General features: G+C 41.8%; 1 protein-coding gene across 1 annotated transcript in view; it reads right to left on the reverse strand.

The window, feature by feature from the left end:
- Positions 1-23698, reverse strand: part of PAPPA (pappalysin 1) — a 234249-nt gene that overhangs the window by 186850 nt on the left and 23701 nt on the right. The window contains exon 2 of the mRNA XM_041004621.1: positions 12292-13354. Within this exon, the coding sequence (XP_040860555.1) occupies positions 12292-13354 (1063 nt within the window). The remainder of the gene's footprint in view (positions 1-12291; positions 13355-23698) is intronic.

A 23698-nucleotide genomic window follows, 5' to 3' on the forward strand; every position in this document is an offset into this window, starting at 1 on the left:
CCTGGTGTGCTCATTCATACTCATTTGGGTAAGACAACTCATCCTTCAGGACTCTGGCCCATTATATCTGAGTCAGGTAGTCATTCTCTGTGGTCCCTCAACACCTTGCACTTCTCCCAAGCAACTTATCATTGTGCAAGAAATGCTGAAAGGCAAAACTACCTGCTCAGTGCAACCTTCAATGTTGTCCTTCTACCACCTTGCACTTTGCCGGCATGTAGTTGATAGGTTCTCTCTCTCTCTCAATCACTTCCTTAATATCTTTGCTTGGGGCTCTACAATATCTGTTTTGAAAGCCTCAGACATTCAGTTTATTTGCTTTCAGAGCAGTCATTGAGATATGAGAGACCTCCTGCTAAATAATAAAATGCAATAACAAATGTGACTTGCGTTCTGAAGTTTTCATGTGACAATCATATGTCATTCATAACAAAATCATGGCATGGAAGGGTCTGCAGTATTCTCTTCTCACAACTTCACTCCTTTCATGGAGCATCCAAACCACAATTGATAAACAATACAACTGATCAGACCCAAATCAAGCACAATATACATGGCTCACTGACAGTCCTATGGCCTACTTTATAGAACAAGCACAATTAAGCAAAAGCAAACTGCGTCTATTTTATAAACAGTAATAATCATAAGGCATAGTGGGTAACTGTAGTTTGGTCACAATTTCAAACATGTAGGTCATATAACACCAGCAAAATAACACTAAGCTTGAGAAGAATTGATCAAGAATAGTATCATGCTCAAATGTGCCAAAATACTGAAACTGAGTCATTGCAGTAGGTGTAAATTTCTGTAGATCATCTTCCCCCAAGTTATAACTTCTTCTGACTTTCTTGGGCTAATATGGAGATAGCTCTTAGAGAGTCATGTGGCAATCAATGACTTCCAGTGTGCAGACATGACAATGGAAACTATGACACTGTATGTCAGACTACTGAAAGGAGAATTAAATTCAGATTGATTTTTATGACTAGGATGGCACATTCAGGGCTCCAGGGAAATGAAAAGAGCAGACAGGCAGACTTTTCAAGTGCAGGGTACCATCATTAGGCTGCTCATGGGACTTCAGTGACGTGAACATGGCCATTTTTCCCCCAGTTTGGCACAGAGCACATTTCTTTCTTCATTGCTATACTGAATACACTGTACCTAGTCAGATATATGGACTAGCAAACCCTCTGAAGGCAGGGGCTCTGTATTTTTCTGGGTATCTCCAGAGATAACGTGGAGATAATTATTGGTTCCTTTTAAGTAGGTTATATTCTCCACTGGTATTCTAACCTTAGGTCCCTTAGGCTCTGGACCCGGATTAACATTGTCTGATTTGAGAAAAACTGAATAGGAACAGAATTCAAATTCTGCCATTTTGTGAATGAAGAATTTGAAGTAAGGGGAGGGTACTGACATCTTCCATGCTAGCCATTAGGTGACTGGAAGAATTCAGTGACTTCCTTATGCTTGGCCAAAATCACAAACTGTTTTCCTATCAGGAATCCTCATGGGAAAGGGATCTCTCTGTTCTTCTTTACCCTCTAGAAGATTCTGAGATACTTTCTGCATCTGTGGAGATACAGCTACCATTGTCCTTTGTTACACAAAGAAAAATCCAATCCAGTTGTCAGAAGTCAAACTCACATCTCAGATCTGTATCTGATTGCCTGCTAAGACCTGTGGCTGGAATCCCAAACATCAGTATTTTGAAACGGAAATGGTGCTTCCCTCATCCTCAACTCATAACCAGAAGAATGTCAAAACTCAGACCACATAGAAGAGAAAGAAGCAAGGGAGCTAAGACAGAAAATGCAAGCTCCTACTCCCCACCCATACTGGAAAAAATGATCCTGATCCATGTATGCAAACACACCTGTAAGAAAATGTGCTAGTTTCTGTGTCTCCAGAAAGTAATGACGAAGGTGTGGAGGTTTCCTCTCAGGACATGGAAAACTGCCCAGTGGTGAGTTTGAAAGAACAGGCTGAGCTGTGACTGATTTTGGGAAATATATTTCACAAAAACAAAATGTACTGATGTCTGTCAGTTCAACCCCACCCACACACCTCCACCCACACACCCACACCGGCTTTGTTTCCTCACTGGGAAGAGCATTTGACCCAGTGCTGAGGCTGTCATGAGTGGTCAGTGTCACTGGTGATTGTGAGAAGGGAAAAGGAGAGTGCTGAATATGCCAAACTCAGGCTGGAAAAAACCCAGCTGCCTCCTGATGGGGCCCTGCAAAGGGCACCCAGTGCTCTTGCCCATTCGTCTAGGGAACAGGCCCTGGGTATGCATGTCTAGGAAAGGATGAGATGGGAAGCCTGATGTGCGCTTCCTTGGCCTTTCCATCAAATGTTCTCAACATCCACCTGTCAGGTTTGAAGATGTGAGTTGTGCCAGACCTGGAGGAAGCTTGCTCGGTGTGGTCCCGAGTACCTCCTGGACACCTATTTGCCTTCCAGTACTTTTCCTAACAAAGGACAGCCTGGGATCTCAGAAATGCCTCTGCTTCTTAATGTAAATTCACAATCCTAAATGTACCATTCTGATTATTCTTTGGAAGCAAGAATCTGTTAGCATTTAGAAACAATGGGGCCTTTGAAGCTACCTTCTTTTATAAAGATGGGATGTGTGAGAATTAAATCAGTGGGTTGTTGATAACAGACAGATTGATTAGATTATCTTTGACTGGCTCCAGTCCAGGGATTTTTGTTTGTTTGTTTGTTTTGTTTTTGTTTTTGCTGAATGGGTTCATGACTGAGAAGTGCCTGATATTTCTAAGGCAATCATATAAGAGGTCAGAAAATTTCAAAGAGAAAGGAGATCCCCAACCAACAGTGCCAATAACAACTTTTATTTTCAGTACTCTTATGAAGGGTTGACCAGCTTTAATTTACTGAATCCTTTAAACTACCTAACTCAGATTTTACAGAGGAGGCAAATGAGTTGTTATCAAAGGATGAGACTTGTGTGAGATGACACGCTCTACTGAAATTTATCCTATCTTGGGTCTGGTGTGATGGCTTGATTGGCTAATACTCCCCCTTAATGCTCTGGGATCCCATAATGGAACCAGTTCATGTCCCAGCTCTACCTCACATCCATCTTCTTGCTGGGGGCCCGGGAAAGAAGAGGAGGATGACCCAAAGTCTTAGGACCCTGCACCTGCATGGAAGACCCAGAGCAATTAAGTAATGCCTGCCTAGCTTCGGATCAGCTTAGCGTTAGCTGTTGTGGCCACTTTGGGAATGAATCAGAGGATGGAAGATCTTTCTCTTTGTCTCTCCTCTCTTACAGATTTACAATCTACCATTTCAATATGCATAAATAATTTTTAAAAATCCACATTTGATCAGCACAAAATGTCAATTAAAAGATATATTCATATTTTTATACACACAACACATCCTGTCTCTACAACTTTTATTCTTATGTATTTGCTTGTTTGTACTGATCTTTTACAGGCCCTTATATACCACTCTGAGAATTCCCTATTAAGCTCATCATTTAGAGGTGATGAGCAATTCTTCCCTTAATTCCAGTCATCTCCCTATTCTACTCGCAAAGGCCGAAGTGGCATGTGCACAAGGTCCATGGCTAGAAATATGAGTTAAAGTGTACTTTGTTCAGAAAAAAAACATGTAAAGGAAAACCGCAGTCACAGAGGAAACTGAACCACATGGCAAAGCATGCTTGGATATGTATGTTTGTGTACTAATACTCAAGCAGATATGAGGGCTGAAGAGGATCAAAAACTCCAGCAACGGTAACTAAACTGGTCCATCCTTTATTGTGATTAATCCCAACAGTGCCTGGGATTGTTCCATGAGGAAACATGTCCTCTAACACGATTAGACATGTGGGTCAGTTTAAAAATAAACTAGTGAGCAAACTCAATGTGTTTGATATGCTATGTGCTCTTTATTTGAAAATGCTTATTCCAAGACCAGCCCTAACGGAAAAACAAAGGCTAGTATTTTAGGAATGAGTGTAATCATGGTAAATGTTCTCGTTGTGTATTCTGCAGTTTCATCCAGTCCTTTTCTAGAAGCTCGAAGAAAGGCAGTTTCATAAAACAATGCTGACAGGGAGGTGATGACATCCACGTGTGCATGTACGAAGGGAGGGCATTTTTCTCCAGCACCTACTACGTGCCAGACACCAGATCAAGTGCCTCATGCAGATGACTCCGTTTAAGCTTCATGACATACCACAGGATAGCTGTTATCACCCAATTTTTACAGACGAGAAAACGGCAACTCTTATTGAGCAACATGCCAAGATCAGACAGCTAACACAGAGTGGAGCCAACATTCAAACTCTGGTAACTCTCCAATATACATAATTTTTCCACTACACCAGGTCTGACTCCTGTTATTGCTTTAATGAATATTAGTCACGTTAAATAAACCCTGATACTTTGATTATAAAATTCCAAGCAATTTCTCTTATATGATTACTGGAAGAGAATGACCAAAGTTACTGAAAAAAAAATGCTCTTTTCATCTTTTATGTGTATGCTGGTTAACTCTTCCCAGAATCATTTCTGAGACACCATTTTATGTGATCCTCAGAGCGACATAAAACAATATATGATTCAGACAGTCAGATATTATTACTATTCCCTTTAATAGATGTGGAAATGAAAGTTCAGTTAGATTAAGAAACTTATTCAAGACTGCATAGCTAAGAAACTACTAAATCAGAGCTACACCCCATTTCCTCCAAATTCTTTCACTCTAAATCAGTCTCTAACTCTTTACAGTAAGTTCAAATCAGACTTAACTTCCTTCTTGCATGTACTCCATCAACACTTCCTCACAGCAAGCCCTTTCCTTCCATGACATCACCACCTGTCTGATTTGCACATGCAGTTCTTCTCTATCAGCATACAGCATCTTCATGGTAGACACCTGTTGGCATTCTTTCTCTACCGCCACACCCCGTGATCTTTCCCACAGTGCATGTGGGCCTTACAGTTTGTGTGGTTTATTTGGAAATTAGTCATCTCCTTTCTTGCCAAGTCTTGAATGACTACCACAAAATTCCATTAAACCATATTATACAAAGTCCCTGTAGACAAAAGCTCTGGAATCCTGGATCCCTGTAGCATTTAGCTTGGTCCTCTGGATATTCACCTGTCTTGGAAAAGTGTGGTTGATGTTTAAGGATATGAAAATACTAAACATTACCAGGCCAAGTTCCTAATACCAGCTTCTAAGATGTTTAGGCAATGAATATGGAGTTGACACGCACCAGGACTAATGGGAGATGGAGGTGAGGTTTAGCTCAGTATGGCCTCCATCTTGCTGTGTGGCCAGCATCAGTGCTGGCCTCTTTTGGATAGACAGTCTCTCCTCTATAGCAGGAGGAAGATGGATCCCTCATCTATCCACCCCTCCCTTTTGTAAAGATTTATTTATTTTTATGGGAAAGGCAGATCAGAATTATGGAGAAGAGACAAAGAGAAAGATCTTTTGTCTGCTGATTCACTCCCAAAGTGGCTGCCATAGCCAGAGCTGAGCCAGTTTGAAGCCAGGAGCTAGGCATTATTTAATTGTTCTGGGTATCCCATAGAGGTACAGGGTCTTAAGACTTTGGATCATCCTCCATTGCTTTCCCAGGCCCCCAGCCTGGAGCTGGATGTGAAGTGGAGGTAGGACATGAACTGGTTCCCTTATGGAATCCCAACGCCTGTAAGGAGAGGATTAAGCCATGGAATCAGCATGTTGGGCCCTCATTTACTCCTTTTAACTTTGAGTCTAATTCCATGCAGCTTTTTCAGATTTATAAGGATCTGAGGAGTATGAAGTATACTTCCTGTGAATAACCCAAGGAACAAAGGGGGACACCCCACTAAGACAAATCACTTAGATGGCTTTGAGGGGCAACAGGGAAAGATACCGAGGAGACTTGTAGCTGGCGGCAGAGCTGTTAGCAAGACCGAAATGACTTTAAGACTTATAGGAGTGGCATGTGGCTTATGAGTTAAGCTGCTACCTGACATGCTGGCATCCCGTATGAGCACTAGTTCATGTCCATTTTCAATCCAGCTTCCTGCTAATGGACTTGGAAGAGCAGTGTATGTGTGTGTGCATGTGGTGGGGAGGGGAAATGAGCTGCCTGACAGGGCACTAGTCACCCTTGTGAGAGCCAGTGAAGCTGTGACCTCCCAGCTTTAGTCTGACCCAGCCCTGGCTGTTCCCCTCTAGGAAAACGAGCCAGCAAATGGATGATCGCTGTCTTCCTCTCTTTGTGTGCAATTTTAACTTTCTAAATAAATAAATAAATCTTTAAAAAAAAAGACTTATCACAGACCTTTTTAGAGACTTCTAGTAGTGTTAACTTGGTAGCCCCAAATTTCAGCAATAAATCTCACAAGACAAAGACATCAAAACCCCTAAGCCTAGCTTCAAGAAAGGCCATTTTTTTGCATTTCAAATATTATTATTATTAGTAGTAATAATAATAATAAAAAAAGATAAAAATTCTGTTTATGAGACAATACAAATAGGGAGGTTTCTGCTTTTCCTGTTCATTCTATTCCAAATGAACATATCTCCATAGACAAAGCTCAAGTGCCCAAGCCGGCATTTTGAAGGAGTCTGAACAGGAACTCAGTGGGTTTGTTAAAATATCCTCTTACAGTAAGATAGATCCCAGAGTGTCAGCTATCCCAGGATTTCCTGACACTAGGACTTTCTATTAGTATCTAGGTTTACATTTCTTCTATGAAAGGGCATGTGAAGTGCATCCTGCTCCTGAACACACATCTCTAATGGCTACGGATGAAGTTCTACCTGCCTGGCTCTCCCCCACCACTGCAGGGGATCACCAAGGCTCGTCTGAAACACTTTTTCTAATTGGTTACTTTCATCGAAGGGCTTTTATTGCTCACATAGACTTTTTCTCCTGGTGGGTAATGCAGGCACTTCCTTCACGTCGGTGTTTGCAATGGGGTGTGTACTTCTCTTTTTTACCCATTGGATTGTGAGCTTCTAATGGGCAGTGATTGAGTCAGCACAGAAGGATTCAACCAGCATTTATTAAAACAAAACAAAAAAAAATAGGAAGTCAGAAAAGGATAGGAAGCTGGGAAGAGTTGAGGGAAAGAAGGTAGAGCAAGGGAAGATTAAATCAGCTATTAAAGTGTTCCATGAGATAAACCAAAGATCTTCCTGCTTTGGTATGGATCCCAGCTGTACTGTTTGACTCTTTATTCTGTACATCCTTCTCATTCCCTTCGTTAGCTTTCTTTGTGTTCTTGTTTAAGCCCTTCCCTTTGCATGGCCTTGCTTTCTCTGTGCCCTGGAATCTCCTATTTACTCATGCGGATCACTTCATCCTGCCTTTTATACCCTTAAAAGAATGACTTTAACATATTGTACCATTGATATTCTTTGTCTTAGGTCTTTGGTTTGATGCACATACTGGGAGGCACTGGTGGGAAACTGGGAGGCAGAAGAGAATGACAACACAGAACACACGCTTTTGGTTCTCTTCTAGCCATGAAGCTGTAACCTGGCTGTTTTCCTCTGCAGAGGGCCACAGCTGCTGCAGGGAAACTCTCCTTATACACCCATTATCTTCAGGCTCTTTAAATATGCCCTACTTGTGTGCCTAGATGCCATGAGTGGAAAGGGCTTCCCATGGTTGACTGTGCTGGAGTACTGTGCTGTGTGTAGTTTTTGTTGGTTGTACTAAACTCTCCCTGAGACTATGGAAATAACATCTTCTTCAAAATAGTCCCCTCTCCCCATCATTTTGTTGAATTAGCCATCTGTTTTCTGCAAGGCCCTGACTGATATAGTCTGCATGTCTACCACTCAATAAGCAGCATATTCTTAGGGACCGATACAAGTCTTATCTCTTTCAGGTGATTTTACTTGTTTTCCCTAGTCAGAATAAACCCTACTTTTAGGTCACTTGCTTCACTCTGTGTTTCTAAGTCCACAAATCAGGATTTCTTATGTTTGTATATGACATTCCCACTGAGGTGGAGGTCCCCAGTGGTGCAGAATATGACTAACTGATCAAAACATTTCCAGTGAATAGCAGACAGCTTGTCAGGGGTACATGTGCTCAATAAATGCCTAATAGAGAGAAGAGAAATGGGGACCATGTGGCTTATTAGAATTACATGCTATTGTACATTACCATGTGAAGTAATACGTAGTGCTCATTTTGAATAACACCATCAGTGTTGAACCACAGGTATTGCTTCTCCTTGCATAGTCACCTGCACAGACTTGCATAGCTTCAGTGATGGTGAGCTCTCTCACCCACAAGAAACACTCTCAAGAAGGATTCCAGTGACTGGAAGTGGCATGTGTTGCTCAGTTCAAAGCTACTTTCTGTTATTACTGGGGTTGATAGCTTGCTATAACCAACCATAGCTTGGAAAGCATAGAGAATTATTCAGCAGTACTTTGTTCCACATACAGGTTTTCGAAGATGTGAAGTGCATGTATCAAGACCCTGTGGTACTGACCCTGTGAGAGTCTTCTCTTCCAGGTCAAGCATATTCAAAGGCTACCTGACGTAGTTCTCCTACCCTCAATGGCATGGCCTCCTCAATATCCTCCATGAGCGGACCTCACCAGTGCTTGTTAAAAACGACACCCACTGTCAGAACAGCTCTGATAGCTGTGAAGTGGATTATGGAAAGCAAAGATCACCATCCAATTATCTCCCAAACTCCCCCTACTCAGCACTTAACAATCACAAGCTCTCTAAAGAGCTGGGAATTAGACAATGAAGAGAGAAAGTGGGGAAGCTAGAGTCTAGGGCTGACAGGAATGCCAGGGCAGGGCTGGGAAATTGAGTCACAGTAGGATAACCAAGGATTAGGAATCTGGAAAACCTCACCACTTTGGGCTGAGTGAAATTTGACCTCAGTTTTCCTCTGGGGAAACAAGGAAGTTGAGTTCAACAATCACTGAGGATGTGTTCCTGTCTGCCAGGTTACACAGTTTTGATGTCTTCTGCAATACGGAGCAGGACCAAGAACTTTCCTATAACATATGCATCCCTGACAATATGAGCCAACAGGCCCAAGGACTATCAGGCGAAAAGTATAAGGTTTGATGTGCTAAAAAATAAATGAATTTCTTGGATGGCATCTGTCAATCAGCTGAATTGAACTGCCTGTGGATTTTTTTTTTTTTACACAAAGGAAATGCTACAGAAATGATTAGAATAAAGAATTTTAATCAATGCTACTCAATGTAGGCAGTGCACAATGGCTTCTTATTTCCATGGCACAGTGAGTGCAGAAATGAAAAGTCAACATTCAAAAACTTTTACAGAACTCTGTATCTGTTACTCCATTGCTGAGGCATTTCATTTTAGTATTAATTCATTTTTATTCATTTTTATTGAAACCTATATCGGTTTCAAAGGAACAGGAAAAAAAAATTCAAGTGGTTCTTTGCTATAGATTGTCTTTATGCTTAAAGCATATATATTATATATATACAGGTATATGCACATTATATATACATACATAATTATATATAATTATATATAAATATCTATAGATAGATAGATAGACAGATAGATGATAGAGAGATGATAAAGCAAAAGGACAAACCCTAGCTCTTTATTTAAAATAAGCTGGGTAATGTGAACCTATTTTTTAATGTAAATCTACCCTTCCTTCCTTCCTTCCTTCCTTCGTTCGTTCCTTCCTTCCTTCCTTCCTTCCTTCCTTCCTTCCTTCCTTCCCTCTGTTCCTCCTGCCTTAACCCAACTTCTCTTTTTTCAGTCACAAAGCATTTCTCTGCAACCTTCCACAGATTTCTGTCAGCACACAGGAGTGATGATTCTGCCACAATCCAATAACCCCTAGCTTTGTCAGGAGATAAGATGGACTGATGGGGGCTCACTCTGGGCACACAGTTTTCCCAGCTCACCAATAAACAAGCCCTGGCATGAATGGTCACAGTGTTGGCATGTGGCCTCTCACAAACTTTCTGGGCATGCAGTCTCGTGACTTAGAAAAGAGGAAAGGATTTTGGAGCCTGCCAGCATTGTCTGATGTTTGTGAGGTATCTGGAACCTGGGGCCCCACAGCCTCTGTACAACAGCACACCAAGTCACAAAGCCTAGCTACCCTTGGCCCTGATCCAGTTAAACTTATCAGTAGTCTCCTAAGTCTTTGGTAAAAGTACCTTGAGTGTCACCCCATCCATTAATTCTGCCTTTCATTGTTCTTCAGATTTAAAAATATCCCTCTTCAGTGGCAGCTTTGGAGTCAGTAAGTCTGTGTTCAAATCCAAGTTAGTTGTTGGCTAGTAGAGTGATTCAGACAAGACCCTTTACCTATCTGAATGCTGGATTCCCTTCAGCAAAATAGGGCTGAAAGCATTTGATAGGTGTTGTATAAACATTTGTTGCATGAATGAGTGAATGAGCAAATGAATGGATCTACAAATGGATGAATGACTCTCAGCTATGCTCGTTTTCCTCTATGCCTGCTCTGCCCAGGGTCATAGGTATCTCCTCCAGGGGCTGTCTCATCAGAGAACACATTATGCTGATGATAATTTTCTTGTATTTGTGATGTAGTCTAGTGATTTTTCTGACCAGTGAACTTGGCTAAGTCACTTCACTGTCGAAGCATGCTTGATTTGCCAAACTTGGACAAAGCCTAAACGAAAGAAGAGGTAACTTTGTGCTGTGACCTTTCTCACATGGGCTGCTCAAGTCTTGTAGCCAAGGTGAATACAGGGCCCCTACTGGTGCCAGGAGGCTGAGCTGACGTGCTTTCTGACTTGCTGCCAGGCACGACAGTCTCCTGCCAGCATCGTCATTCCCTTACACATAGATATTTTGTCTGTGCAAGGAAGGCACTTGCTCTTTTGAGAGAGGCATAAAGAGAGGAGTCAGCAGAAAACCTGCAGAGGTTGGCAAATGTGCTCGAGTCATCAGCAACTTCAGGGTCTTGTTGGGGTAGACAGAATGGAAAAGTTCAATGTGAATCTGGGAAAAACAGGAAAGTGGATGTTGACTGTCTCTCTGGTTCCTCCAGGTCCCACATCAAATATAGTTTATCCTTGAAGTTCATCTTCAGGTTACACTTTGGGATTACTGGTTCTAGCTGATAGCCACAGCAGAGACTACGTGAGCCATTACACGGAAGGCCTTCCTTTCACCTTTTTTCAGCAGTACATGGGAAAAGGTTTCCTATTATTTGAGGGTTCTCCTATCTCTCCAAATCAACCTCTAATGTGTATGTTATATCTTTTCTGTCTTAAGATTTGATTATGGATATTTAAGAAATGCATGGAATCAGATGTTATAGCAGACATACAGATGACTACAATGAAACATATCCATAATCTCAAATAATTACCATTTTTTTTGTTTTTATGACAACAGCAACTAAAACCCATTCATTTAGCATGAATCTCAAAAATAATGATATTATCTGTGGATCTCCTGCCCCTTAAATTCTTAGAGTTGCACTATTATGCTCCAGGTTCTACCTCAAATTATACCTGTCTCTGAAGAGCTTGCTCAAATGCCACCTCTCAAAGAAATCTTCCTGATGTGTTTAAGCTGCAACTCAACTTTTTCTCTCTGATCTGCTATGGCACTCCCTAACACCACACACTATCTTTTGTAATTACATGCTTGTTCTGCCACAGCAAAAGAAAGTACACTTTGTGTGCCCTTTCGCAATCTCCAGTACAACTCAACAGAGCAGGTACCCTCAGTCTTCCCATGTTACAGATGAAGAAACAGCTTTTAAGAGATCATAGAATGAGGAGTTAGTGGATCTGAGGTCTGAACTCAGGGTATCCTATACCAGCTGACTCCACATTGACCAGAAGGGCTCAACAGGATTTTTTTTTTTTTTTTTTGCTATGAAGAAAATGTCCTGTATTTCTCTATATGGTAGAATAGTCATTAGCCCCACATGGCTACCGAGTACTTGAAATACATACTTACTATAATTTAGGAATTGGAGTTCAAATGTTATTTAACTTAACAGATTTAAATGGGAGCAGTCAATGCAGTCACGATCTATTGTATTAGATAATGCTGCCTTGGCCTACTCTACTACATAAAAGACAGAAAAATAGGATTCCTGAGTTTTCCTTCACAGCCCATAGGAGGCAGTCATTGGATATTTTTGTAATGAGCGATACCTCAGCTCCAAAGCTGCTGCATGAGCCAGAGTATTTCCATAATCCCTATGGGACTGCAGTGCTTCAGCTATAAAGTAAGACATTCAGTTCAATCTTTAAGTGGGCATCTTTTGTCAAAGAGGATCTTACCTGTGTGGAGAATCAGGATCAAAGCACGTCTTAGTGACATCGGTGATTTCAGGGTCACAGCACTCTCCACCATCAAAGTTGAAATGTTCATAATTGCAGTCCATGTCACACACGCCATTCTGTTGCTTCTTCATGAAGGCAGGGGGGCGCAAATGGCGGCAGTCTCCACCATCATGGCCTGTCAGCGTGTGGTTACACTCAGGGTCACAGTTCTCATCACCAATCTTGCTGATGTCACAGTTGGCCAGGATGAGGCGGTGGCGTAGAGAGGAGTTTCTCACCTCGAGGACCTTCAGCTCCCAGGAGATATTGTACTGCTTGAAGGCCTCAATCAGCTGCTGGTGTTGGAAGTCTACCTGTTGCTGGCTCACTGTTGGATTCTCATAGTCATCATCATAGAGGTTGACCACACGGTAGCGTACCACTTTGGGCAAGCGGAAACGTGGGAGTTGGTTGTAGTTGGCGATGACTTCTGCATTGTCACATAGGGTCTGCCCACACAGAGGGGGCTCCAAACTTGTGTCCAGCAGGAAGCTGTGGGCATTGCTGAGTTCCACATGGGGGCTGTTGCCTTCTTTCATGGGAGACCAGGCACGTTTCACATTCTCCCAGTTCTCCTGCAGGAGGAGCTGAGGTAGAGGAGTGTGGAAGCCATGAGATTCCATGTCTGACAATATCTCCCTCTGTGTCCTGGCCACTTTCCACAGACTGAAATGTTCAACGTAGCCCCGATAGTTGTGGTTCAGAGTACTGCCCCCCAACATGAGCACTTTGCACTTTTGGGTCAGGGGGCTGAAGATGCCACCCACCTGCTCCCCAGAGGTTGCCACCTGGGCACCATTCAAATAGAGCTTCATCAGCCGCCCATTATAAGTAGCAGCTAGGAATACCCACTGTCCTGGGAAGTAGCTGCGGTGAGCATTGATGGTGGTTGCTTTTCGAGCCCGGTCCGTCTTCAAGGAGAAAAAATAGCGTGGGTCTCTGTTTCCTTGATCACTGACGGTGTGAATGCCCACGACCCATCCTCGGTCACGCGAGGTGTAAGAACATTTGTCATACAGCCCTATGTGACCCCAAAAGAAAAAGGTGAGTAAATAAAGGATCAAGAAAGAGGGGGTTAGGTTACTCTTCTTTGACAAAATTTATATCAAGATGTCCTAGAGCTTGGGGTTTTAAACATTTCTGTGCAATCCAAGAAACTACCAGCGATGGTGCCTCTGGGACCACCCCAAAGGTAAGGAGAAGGCTATAGGAATTGGCAGGATCATCTGATAGGCTTTGCAACATTCTTATCACCACTTCAACCCTAATAGATTGATTTTTTTTGTCGGTTTGGAATATGGTATACACAAGAAATGTTTTGTGGAATAGCATTTTATTTAAAGATAATGCAATAACAACAGCGATAGTAATAACAAATATATGAAAATAATTTTTAATAAAGCTTTTGGATGAAGAAGAAAGCTTTCTAAACAAGAAGATATTTGAAATGTAGGCTAAAATGGGAGTTATAGGAGAAATAGAAGGAGATAAGACAGAATTGGAAGATGTTCATGTAAAGGGCTGATACATCACTGAATGTCTATCTGTCATGATCAGTTATCAAATGGTGTATGATGCAGAATTGCCTAGACAATTTGGCCTAGCAAAGTGAAAGACAAGGTCTGAAAAGTTAGTCCATCTGTGTCTTAAGGGGCTTTGGCTGATTCTGACATGTATCCCTAAAGAATGGCAGACATGCTTCAATGCCAAAATGGGGACGTTTTTAAAGATCACTCCAACCCATTCACTTTAGAGGTGAGTCCCAGAGAATAGCAGGTATTTGTCATGTTACATAGCTACTGACAAAAACTGTGGGATTCAAATCAATTTGTTTCTCCTCTAACGTGAATGTCTAACAAGCAAACTTGTAACTTTTATTGAAAATTAAATTATGAGAAGTTTTTATTTTGGCATAAAATTTTTGAAATATTTGCATTAAATGAGCATGGAGAACTTCCAGAAAAATCAATAGAAGGGTTTCACACAGTCTTTACTTATTTGTGGGCACTGGGACTTCAGAAATTATGCGCATCTCTCTGTTCACAGCTGATGTGGCAAACAGTTTTGGCCAAACATCTTAGGCTTACCTAAACCTCCTTTTTACTTTGTGCCCAAGAGTTTTCCAGGTAATTGCCAGAGTCTCCTTAAAACGCCATCCTACACTCTCAGTTTGGATGACCTTAGCAAAGCACCAAGTACTCCTTGGTTATCCATTTGGTGAAGCAAGGAATTGAATCACCTTGTCAGTCCAAGTCTGATTTTCTCAATTATAGAATCTCAGTGGTGTCATTCAAGGTACTGTTGGCAAGAAGCTCTCCCTGATAGGCTTCTGAGTATTGACCACTCTCTCCTATGGAACTGTTTCACTTGCAGGTCTGTGTATTTGCCTTTATCTCCTCTGTACCATGGAGTTGGGGCTGGCACCTTTGTCATCCCTGTCACTGGGTCAGTAGATTTTCACAGCTTGAATTTAGCATGTGTGTTATGAATGTGCACAGGAATGATCATACAGTGGAGATGGAGAAATGGTTGAGACACTGAGGGTAAACAAAGGCTTTAATTCCCATGTCTGCAACTAAAGGACAGAGAGAATGAGAAGATAGAATGTATGATTGGTAGGATAGAAAGAACAGGATTTTGGAACTTAGTGTAATCTGCTTCGAATCCTGACAAGAACAATTATTAGCAGTATGTCTGGGGTGAATCACTTCACCTCAGGGAACTTGAGTTCCCTCCTCTGTGTCTCTCTTTAACTATGTTGTCATACTTGAAAGATCTGGCAGATTCAGCTTCCTCAGCGTACAATGACTGTCCAAGTGGGAGTTCACTTGCACATTGCTAGAGGGCCCAGGAGTGATTTCAAGAATGAAAAGTAAGAACTGACTGAAAACCAAATGCAGAAAAGCCAGAGAAAGAGAGCTCCCTGAAGGGATCTTGCCTGATGTATCAAGAATTAAGATGCAGACTTGAAAACGTAGAAACTATCCACAAACCCACTTGCAAATGCTACTTAGAAATCATAACCCCTTGTCAGTACCGATGACATTAAGAGACTACAGATTAAAAGCTGTCACCCCACTAAATGCCTCCAAAGTCAAAGATGTGACTCCAGATGTATCTTTGGGTACCTACTACAGAAATTCTAAGGATGGAAGCTGTTGGAGGCACCTTATCTGTGTTTGCTCCATCTTTTGGTTCTTCTCCCCCCCTCCATCTAACCCCTTTCCCCATAAAGAAGAAAATGAAGCCTTCTAATGAGAAAATTAATGTTTGAAACAGGATCTCTTTTCCTCTCTCTTTTTCACTCTCCTGCCTGCAGGTTTTTATTTTGCAAAGGGCTCCCAGTCTTTGGTTTTCCTGTTGCCTTTGGAAAGCATCTAGCCTGGTTAGCAAGGTAAGATGTTTACACATCTGCAGGGTGCTCTCAGTTCTGAACCTTCCTGGGGCTTGGGACCCTGGCTCAGGCTACCTCTGTTTGTAGTTGAGAGAGAAGCAGGGAGGAATGAAAAAGGCCAGACCCTGGAACATACAGCTAATAGGACAAGGGGTAGCTTCACCCTGGGAGGCAGAACGAAGGGCCAAAAGAAGGTTTTAAGTAGAAGCAAGAGGAAACACGTGAAGTGAACTGAGAATATTGAAGCAGTGGCTTTAGAAGTTCAGAGGGAAATATTTACCTGTAGAGTAAGTGTTGAAAGGAAATTAGGGCTTCAGTAGGGATGGGGAAACACAGTGACTGCTGATGGAGTTTATTTCTGTCTGGAAATCACTTAGTCAACAGTAATCACACTGCCAGAGCTTGCATGATAAGCACCCCCTGAGCCACCCGCCCAGTACCAGAGACTTGGCACCAGCAATCTGGCCACCACTTGCCGGGTAATCTTGCCTAGGATAACTTACATCACCCCCTTTCTGTTACTGGGCTTCATTTTCCTCTTCTGTAAAAGGAAAGGTCTGGATAAAATGAGAGAATTTAAAAGCTCTTTTGTTCACTGTTAGAATAGGTCCTTGTAAATAGAAGATTGCTAAAAACATGTGTTGATTTGAACGGGATGCCTTATGTCATCCCCAATTGCTAAATGCTTAGGTTCTGTTTTCTGAATCTCCCCATACAGCACAGAGAACAGTGTTCTCCAGATGTCTCAAGAATGCCTTCACATCTACACACTGCCCTTCCTCACAGTTCTCTGATAGTGTGGGAGACATAGGGAAAGAAAATAGTACAAGTTAGTCTCAAGTTGGCATCATCTAGGTTGTACTAGAGATGACTCTGGGGACACTTCACCAAGTGACAAGAAAGAAGGCCATAAGCGGCTCTGCGCACAATCTACATGCCTGCGCAAGGTGATAAGATGTAGAATTAGACGACAAAGGTGTAAGAGGCCTATTGTTGATCATTGGGTTGCTTGGCACTGAACAGTGAGAAAGAGACGTGAAAAGAGCTTCATCTTCCCCCAGAAGCTTGATAATAACTTATGCTTATTGCCTCTTTACTTCTTATCTACCCATTCCCTCTCACACCAAAGAGGTAAAGTATCCATGAGTGAGGGAAGTGCAAGGCAACAAAAGAAGTAGGAAGGATCTGAAAATCCAGGCCAGAGTGAACTGGGAGAAAACTCCCAGGCTTTGTGGAGGCACCATACTCTGGCCAGATCCGTAGTACAGTGAGCTAAGCCTCCATCTGTTTGGTTAGCATCTAATGTCAGATCACTGGTTTGAGTCCCAACAGCCTCCCAAAGTGGAAGGTTGCCCAAATACTTGGGTCCCCTCCACTCATGTGGCAGAATACGATGAAGTTCCAGACTTTTGGCTGGAACTTTTAGCTGGACTTTTAAGCCTGGTCCAACCCTGGCCATCATAACCATTTGAAAAGTCAACTAGAAGACAAAAGATTTATTTCCCTCTCTGTTCTTCTTCTGCTATCTGGCCTGTTAAATAAATAAAAAGCGCTAAGGCTAGCGGTGTGCTACTTCTATAAGACTCATCCTACTACTCTGTCCTAATACTCTAAGCTCAAATAATTAGTCATTCAATGTCTATGTTTTCCTCATCCATGTCTTTTTTTTTCTTTTGCTTACATATTCTCAACATCCAACATTGTGCCTGCCATATTAATTCCACAGTTTGTTATTGGAATATTAAAAGAAGAAAAGGACGGGGAACACTTCCCTATTTCCGGGGCCTCATTCAGAGTGTGCTATTCCTCGTGTAGCACTTACTGAGCATCAGGTATTCTACAGCAATGATCTCACTTAATCTTCACAACAGACACAGACATTTTATACTTCTTACAGTAAATGAGGTTCAGCAAGGAGCATGTCCTACCCAAGGCAGCAGAGCTTAAAATTCAGAGATGAGGATTCATGCTCATGTTCTTAGATGTGTCACCTCTTAAGGTGCCAAGTGCCAAATGTTCTGCTGTAGGCTGTTGAAAATATGGCCCTCTCAGACGACATTATGCCAGCACTGCTTTCAGACCAGGGATGGTCTCCTAATGAAACTGTTGAATTTAGCTGGACAATAAGACGCTGGACTCTATGCATGGTACATGCTCGCAATGAATGAATCATGACTGGATATGAACTGTATTACTGCAAAAATGTGGAGGAATCCAACATGTGGGGAGGGTATGGGGAGAGGTTGGGGGAATCCCACAGCCTATGAAACTGTGTCATAAAACGAAATTAAAAAAAAAAGAAAAAAGAAAATATGGCCTTCTCCAGAAATACCAGTATAGGTCTGATAGCACAAATACAAGCAATGTGAATTAAATCAATCTGGGAGGCAGCTTTCCATGTTATTTTTTTTTTCTGCCTAGATCTTACCAATTGAAAACCACCACCACCATAACAATAACAAAAACTGATGGTTCTCTGCTATCAGTGCCTGATCCACTTTAGCAGTCCAACCCCACTGCACAAAGACTTAAGAATGATTCATGCTGTATTGCCTTTCTAGAGCTTGGAACGCTTCCCCAAGCCATCCCTTCAGTCACTAGCTTTTCTTTTTCCTGTTGGCATCTGATTGAAGTTCAATCCAACTTTCAATTTTGAATGTTTGTATTATTCCTGTTCTTCTTGCCCCCCAAGATTACCATCAGACTCTTAGTTTCTCCTTCGTTTCTTTCCATCTGATATGTTCTGAATTATATTCCATCTACATTTCCATCTTGAGTTGGAACCCTTGTACTTCAGAATATGACTACATGTGGAGATAAGGCATTTAAAATAGTGAAGTCATTAAGTGGGTTTGAATCCAGTTTGTGTAGCATTTTTATTAGAAGAGAAATATGCACAGCAAGAGGATCATGTGGGGTTCCAGGGAGAAGGCGACTTCAACAAGCTAAAGAGAGAGAGAAATCTCAGAAGAAAGCCTTGAATACTTTGATCTTGGACTTATAGTTATTAAGATGGTAAAAAAATAAATTCCTGCTGAGGTCTTTTCTTATGGTAACCCTAGCAAATGACCACACCACCATTTAACAAGTTTCTAAAGCACTCCTACCTAAATTCTCTGAAATTTATCTCATCTTCCACTGCATGTTCCCCAGTTGGAATTATTCCTTTGTTATGATACAGTGCCTCCAGAGACTGAATTCCTATTTTGAGCACAGTGAGGTACATTAATTAGGAGGATGTAGAATCTGGTGTCATGGTCACCATATACAGGAAGCATTCCTCATCGGGCAGAAGTCCTTGTGTGTTCCCATGTGAATACATTTCTGTGTATTAAGCATGATGGTAGCTGCTTCCATACCAAGTTAACTTTTTTTTTTTTTAAGATTTATTTTTATTATTATTTTTTTTATTGGAAAGGCGGATATACAGAGAGGAGAGACAGAGGAAGATCTTCCGTCCGATGAGTCACTCCCCAAGTGAGCGCAATGGCCAATACTATGCCGATCTGAAGCCAGGAGCCTCTTCCGGGTCTCCCACACGGGTGCAGGGTCCCAAAGCTTTGGGTTGTCCTCAACTGCTTTCCCGGGCCACAGGCAGGGAGCTGGAAGGGAAGCGGGGCTGCCGGGATAGAACCGGCGCCCATATGGGATCCCGGGCGTGCAAGGCGAGGACCTTTAACCACTGTGCCACCGTGCCGGGCCCACCAAGTTAACTTGTATAACACAACAGCCATGTGCAATGACAGATGAGGAAACTCACGACTTCGATGAGTAAGGTCCCCACTCCAAAGTCACACTCAGCAGTGGGAAAGACTTAAAATGAACTTTGATTCCAGACTCAGTTCCTACACAGCTGACAGATACTCCAACCATGCTTCTATCCCATATATATTTTTCCCCCTTGGATGTTGTCTTAAGATGGTTTTAACTCAGTACAAAATTAACTTTGTACTATCCAGGGAGAAAGATTAGCAACAGATGAGAGTGATATCCAGTTTGCATTAGTGTTTGCTTTCGCTCACTGGGAGAATAGAAATGGGAGACAACTACCCAGATATCTATGTTTTTAAAATGTAAATAATGTCAACAATAAAAAAAAAACGTTTTGAAAGCTTATACATGGCAGTCTCTATGTTAAGCGTAAGATAACCCTATAATGTGGGTTTTTATTAACATTCCTTTTGTAAATAAGGAAACAGGTATAGACAGACCAAGTGATTTTTGCCTTCAAAGCACTGCAGAAATCACAATTCTAGTTTTTATCTGTTTGACTCAGAGCCAAAGCTCAACGTTAGGAAACTTTCTTCTTTCACTGGGAGAAACTCTCAAGCGATAATCAAGTTGATTGGTCCCAACTGTGTTGCCGCTGTTCTGTGGGCTAATGGATGAAGAATTTCCCTCTCTGCTCTTCCTCACTCACACTCCTTAGGAAATGGAAGAATTCCAGAAGGCAGTAAAGGAGGGCCCTTCCAATTTGGATTCTGAAGTGGCTCCTCTATATATCCCAATCCTGCTTATCACTGCAGCACACGTAAGGACAAGAATGGGTGGGGTGGTGGCGGTTCAAGCAAGAAGTCAGTTTGGGCTTTCTGATTGCAGAATGCCTACTAGCTGTGGGGCATCAGCCAGGAGATTATAATCAGAGGTGAGTGGACATGGGGATGAAAGGCAGAATTTAGGTCAATAATCTGGTTTCTTTCAGGAATGTAAAAAAATAAAAAGCTAAAGGTTGGCACTAGTCCCTTTCTTATGTTTTGCTTTGTTTTCTCTTCCATGACTTAATCGCTGGTATCAAAGCCACAGCGGAATGCATGAGAGAGCAATCCTATGGAAGGCTTTTATCTGTCCAGAGGAGAGTGATTAAAACAGACAGATTTGGGTTAAGTATACCCATCATCCCTGTACTTGATGCAGTTGCGGGGAGACCGACCAAAATGACCTAGTGGACTTGATAACGCCCAGTATCAGAGGAAGGCCGGAATGCCACTGAGGAGGTCACCTGAACGAAGGACCCTCAGGATCTTCACACCTATAGGTCCACCCTTGCTCAAAGGCTCTTCAGGCTGAGTGGAAGGAGAAAGCTAAGTGTCCAGTACATTGGTTGGTCAAGCACGATTGTTCTAAAGAGCCCTGTCTCCTGAAATAAAAGAGGCAAGAGCATCAAAATGGACCACAGGGATCCATCAAAATGGATCACAGGGTCAACGTTAGTGTAGATGTTTCATCTGTGTTAGGCATGCAGCAGAATAAGCAAGACCAAATTTCCCTCTCTAAGACTTCACGGAGCAGCAGAACAATCCACCCGAAGGGCGTCTGAATCTGAAAGTCTTCTGCCTTACCCGAAGTGCCTCTGACCTCAATAATCTCATACACTTATATTTTGTTTTACTAGAGGTGTGACCTTGGACAATATAATTCACCTTTCTTAATCTCATTTCTTTCCACATATATTCTAGGGATGAAAAAAAATTCCTCCTGTGTATGACACAGGGCTCTTCTGAGAGAGAAGGGGAAAAAATGCATGCGTGTTTTCTTGAGAACTATCGAAGACTATCCAGAGATGAGGCAAATAGGAGAGGATTGTTCATCCAGGCTTCTAAAATCCATAACTCTGATTAGCATAGAGACTTATGTCGTGCCTTTGGATGCTCCTGAGAGTTCCAGGTGCACCTGTGCTTCCCTCTGTCCATTGACTCTATATCCTGTCTCCTTTCTTCATATGTGATAGCCTGTGTGAACATAGAGAGGTCAGGGTCTTGAGGATTAGCAAATAGAAATGCAAATGCTGGCTCTCCTGTTTTCCAGTTGTGTGACTTGCAGAAGCAAGGCAACATCTTCTAGTATTGCTCCTTTCATGTGTAAAGCGAGAATGGGAAGCATCAACCTCCAAAATCTGTATCACGACTCACCAGGACTTGCAAAGTGTCTACTAGCAACGTAAGAACTGTTAAAAGACACAGATTGTGCAGTCAGACAGATCTGTTTTGAACCCTGCTTTGCTACACGCTTAGCTGCTTTGCCCTAGGCAAAATCTCTTCACCTCCTTGACACCTTCCTCATATATAAACTGATAGTAACAAGTACTTAGCACATGGAGTCTCCTTAGATGATCTAGCCAGAGAATGAAGATACTGATTTGCATAGGTATGCTTTTTACTCGCTTCCGTTTCTGAAATAATCGATCCCTTTTGCTCAGAATTGGGATATTGCGATATCTTCTTCTGTGCTGCTAAATTCTATCCTTTCTGACACTGTTCTCCAACATTGAGAGCCATGCACTTGGCTCTCTTTTCTACACACTGTCGGGGAAATTGGTGCAGAGAGGAGGAAGAAGATAAGGAGAAGTGTTTTCATAGCGCGCACTGGATCCCAGTAGAATGAGATGTGCTGATACTGCATCTTTCCTGAAGCAGAGGACCTACTTTGGGTCACTTTATTGACCTGAGGACATGTAAGTTCTTTCCAGACACTGATCAAATTTTAGTCCATGATAAAACTTGCCAGAAAACTGTTAAAATTGGAACATCCTGCCTTTCTCCACAATCTGCAGGTTGCCCCTGAGCTCATCCCCAGCACCGTGCATGGAGTCAGGCAGAGTCAGAGTAATCACCCCTTTAGTAGCTAACTTCATGTTTGAATTATCATATAATGCCTCAACCTTGACTGAATTATAGAATCAGAGACCCCCCCCCTTACCAGGAGGAGATAGTAGGAACACTTCTCAGTGCTCTCCTTAGATAGACCCCAAATCATTTCCCTTTCCTTTCTATCCAGAAACCCGGGAGATTGTTTCTGGAATCCCTAGCTATATGCTATGCCCTTTACACCAGACAGCCCTGAGGAAGTCTGAGCCTTTTGATTGCGTTCCTCTTGATCTCTTTCATGCCCCAAATTAACGTCCTTAATTCCTACCTAACTCATGCATGTTTTCATTCACTGATTCATTAAACATGGAGCATTCATTTTATAAGGTTCTGGCTAGATATATGGAGATCAAACCTAACCAAACACAGTGGTGCCTTTATTCCATAATGCTAGTACTAATCTTTCTAATCATGCAATTACAATTGATAACATATAATATGGAAAATCTACTATCAGTATGACTTTCTCTTTACGCAGTCCCTAGAATTACTACTCTGATTTATACTAACAGCACTCATTGCCATATGAAGTTATTGAGATACAAACACAGCCACCATTTATGACCTGTCAAGGACAAGATCAATAACTGCACATGCGTGATCTCACAAAAAATTACAAAAGCTTCATAAAATAATCTTTGCTGATCCCATTTTTGTATCAAGGAAACTAAAAGGGAATTGCAGTGACTTGGCAGAGGTTAGCAGATCTGTAATACACAAATGGGATTAGATCTAACTTTAATTCTAAAGTGAGGCTTTAACCACTGAAATATCCTTTTTTTTTTTTAAACAGCAAATATAACCCAAGGTTCTTTTCAAATTACTTCAATACTATTTTTCAAATAATCTACTTTCTAAATTTCTCCCAGATTGATTGCGCATTGTAACTTATAACAATATAAAAGCATCTTAGCTTTCCTTGACGTTTTAGAGCATAAAAAGCATCTTAATCATTTCATTTTCTTCTCCTAGCAATTTCCACAAGACAAGAAACTAAAATAATGGATTTGTGGGCAAGTTGAGACTCTCAGATTGGCACTGACATGGCCGGTCTCACATAGTTTGTGAGAAATAAAACCAAATCGAAAGAGAAGTGATCTTCCATTCTTGGAACTTCTATCTTGGCCTAAGTAAGATCATTGCTGTGTAAAAGCCATGAACATAGGAATGGAAAGATGGAGAAGGCAAGGAATGTTTTCATACCCTTAGGGTTAGCATAGTAATGGGTCGATAAAAGCATCAATGAAACTTGATGAAATGCTTTTATGTCCATAGGTATGAAAGATGAAATTACAGGGCATTTGCATGAGTGAAAGTACAATGGGGA

This window comes from Ochotona curzoniae, unplaced genomic scaffold (genome assembly GCF_017591425.1).
Source record: "Ochotona curzoniae isolate NIBS_2020 unplaced genomic scaffold, NIBS_Ocur_1.0 scaffold_3208, whole genome shotgun sequence".
In the NCBI taxonomy this organism is placed as follows: domain Eukaryota; kingdom Metazoa; phylum Chordata; class Mammalia; order Lagomorpha; family Ochotonidae; genus Ochotona; species Ochotona curzoniae.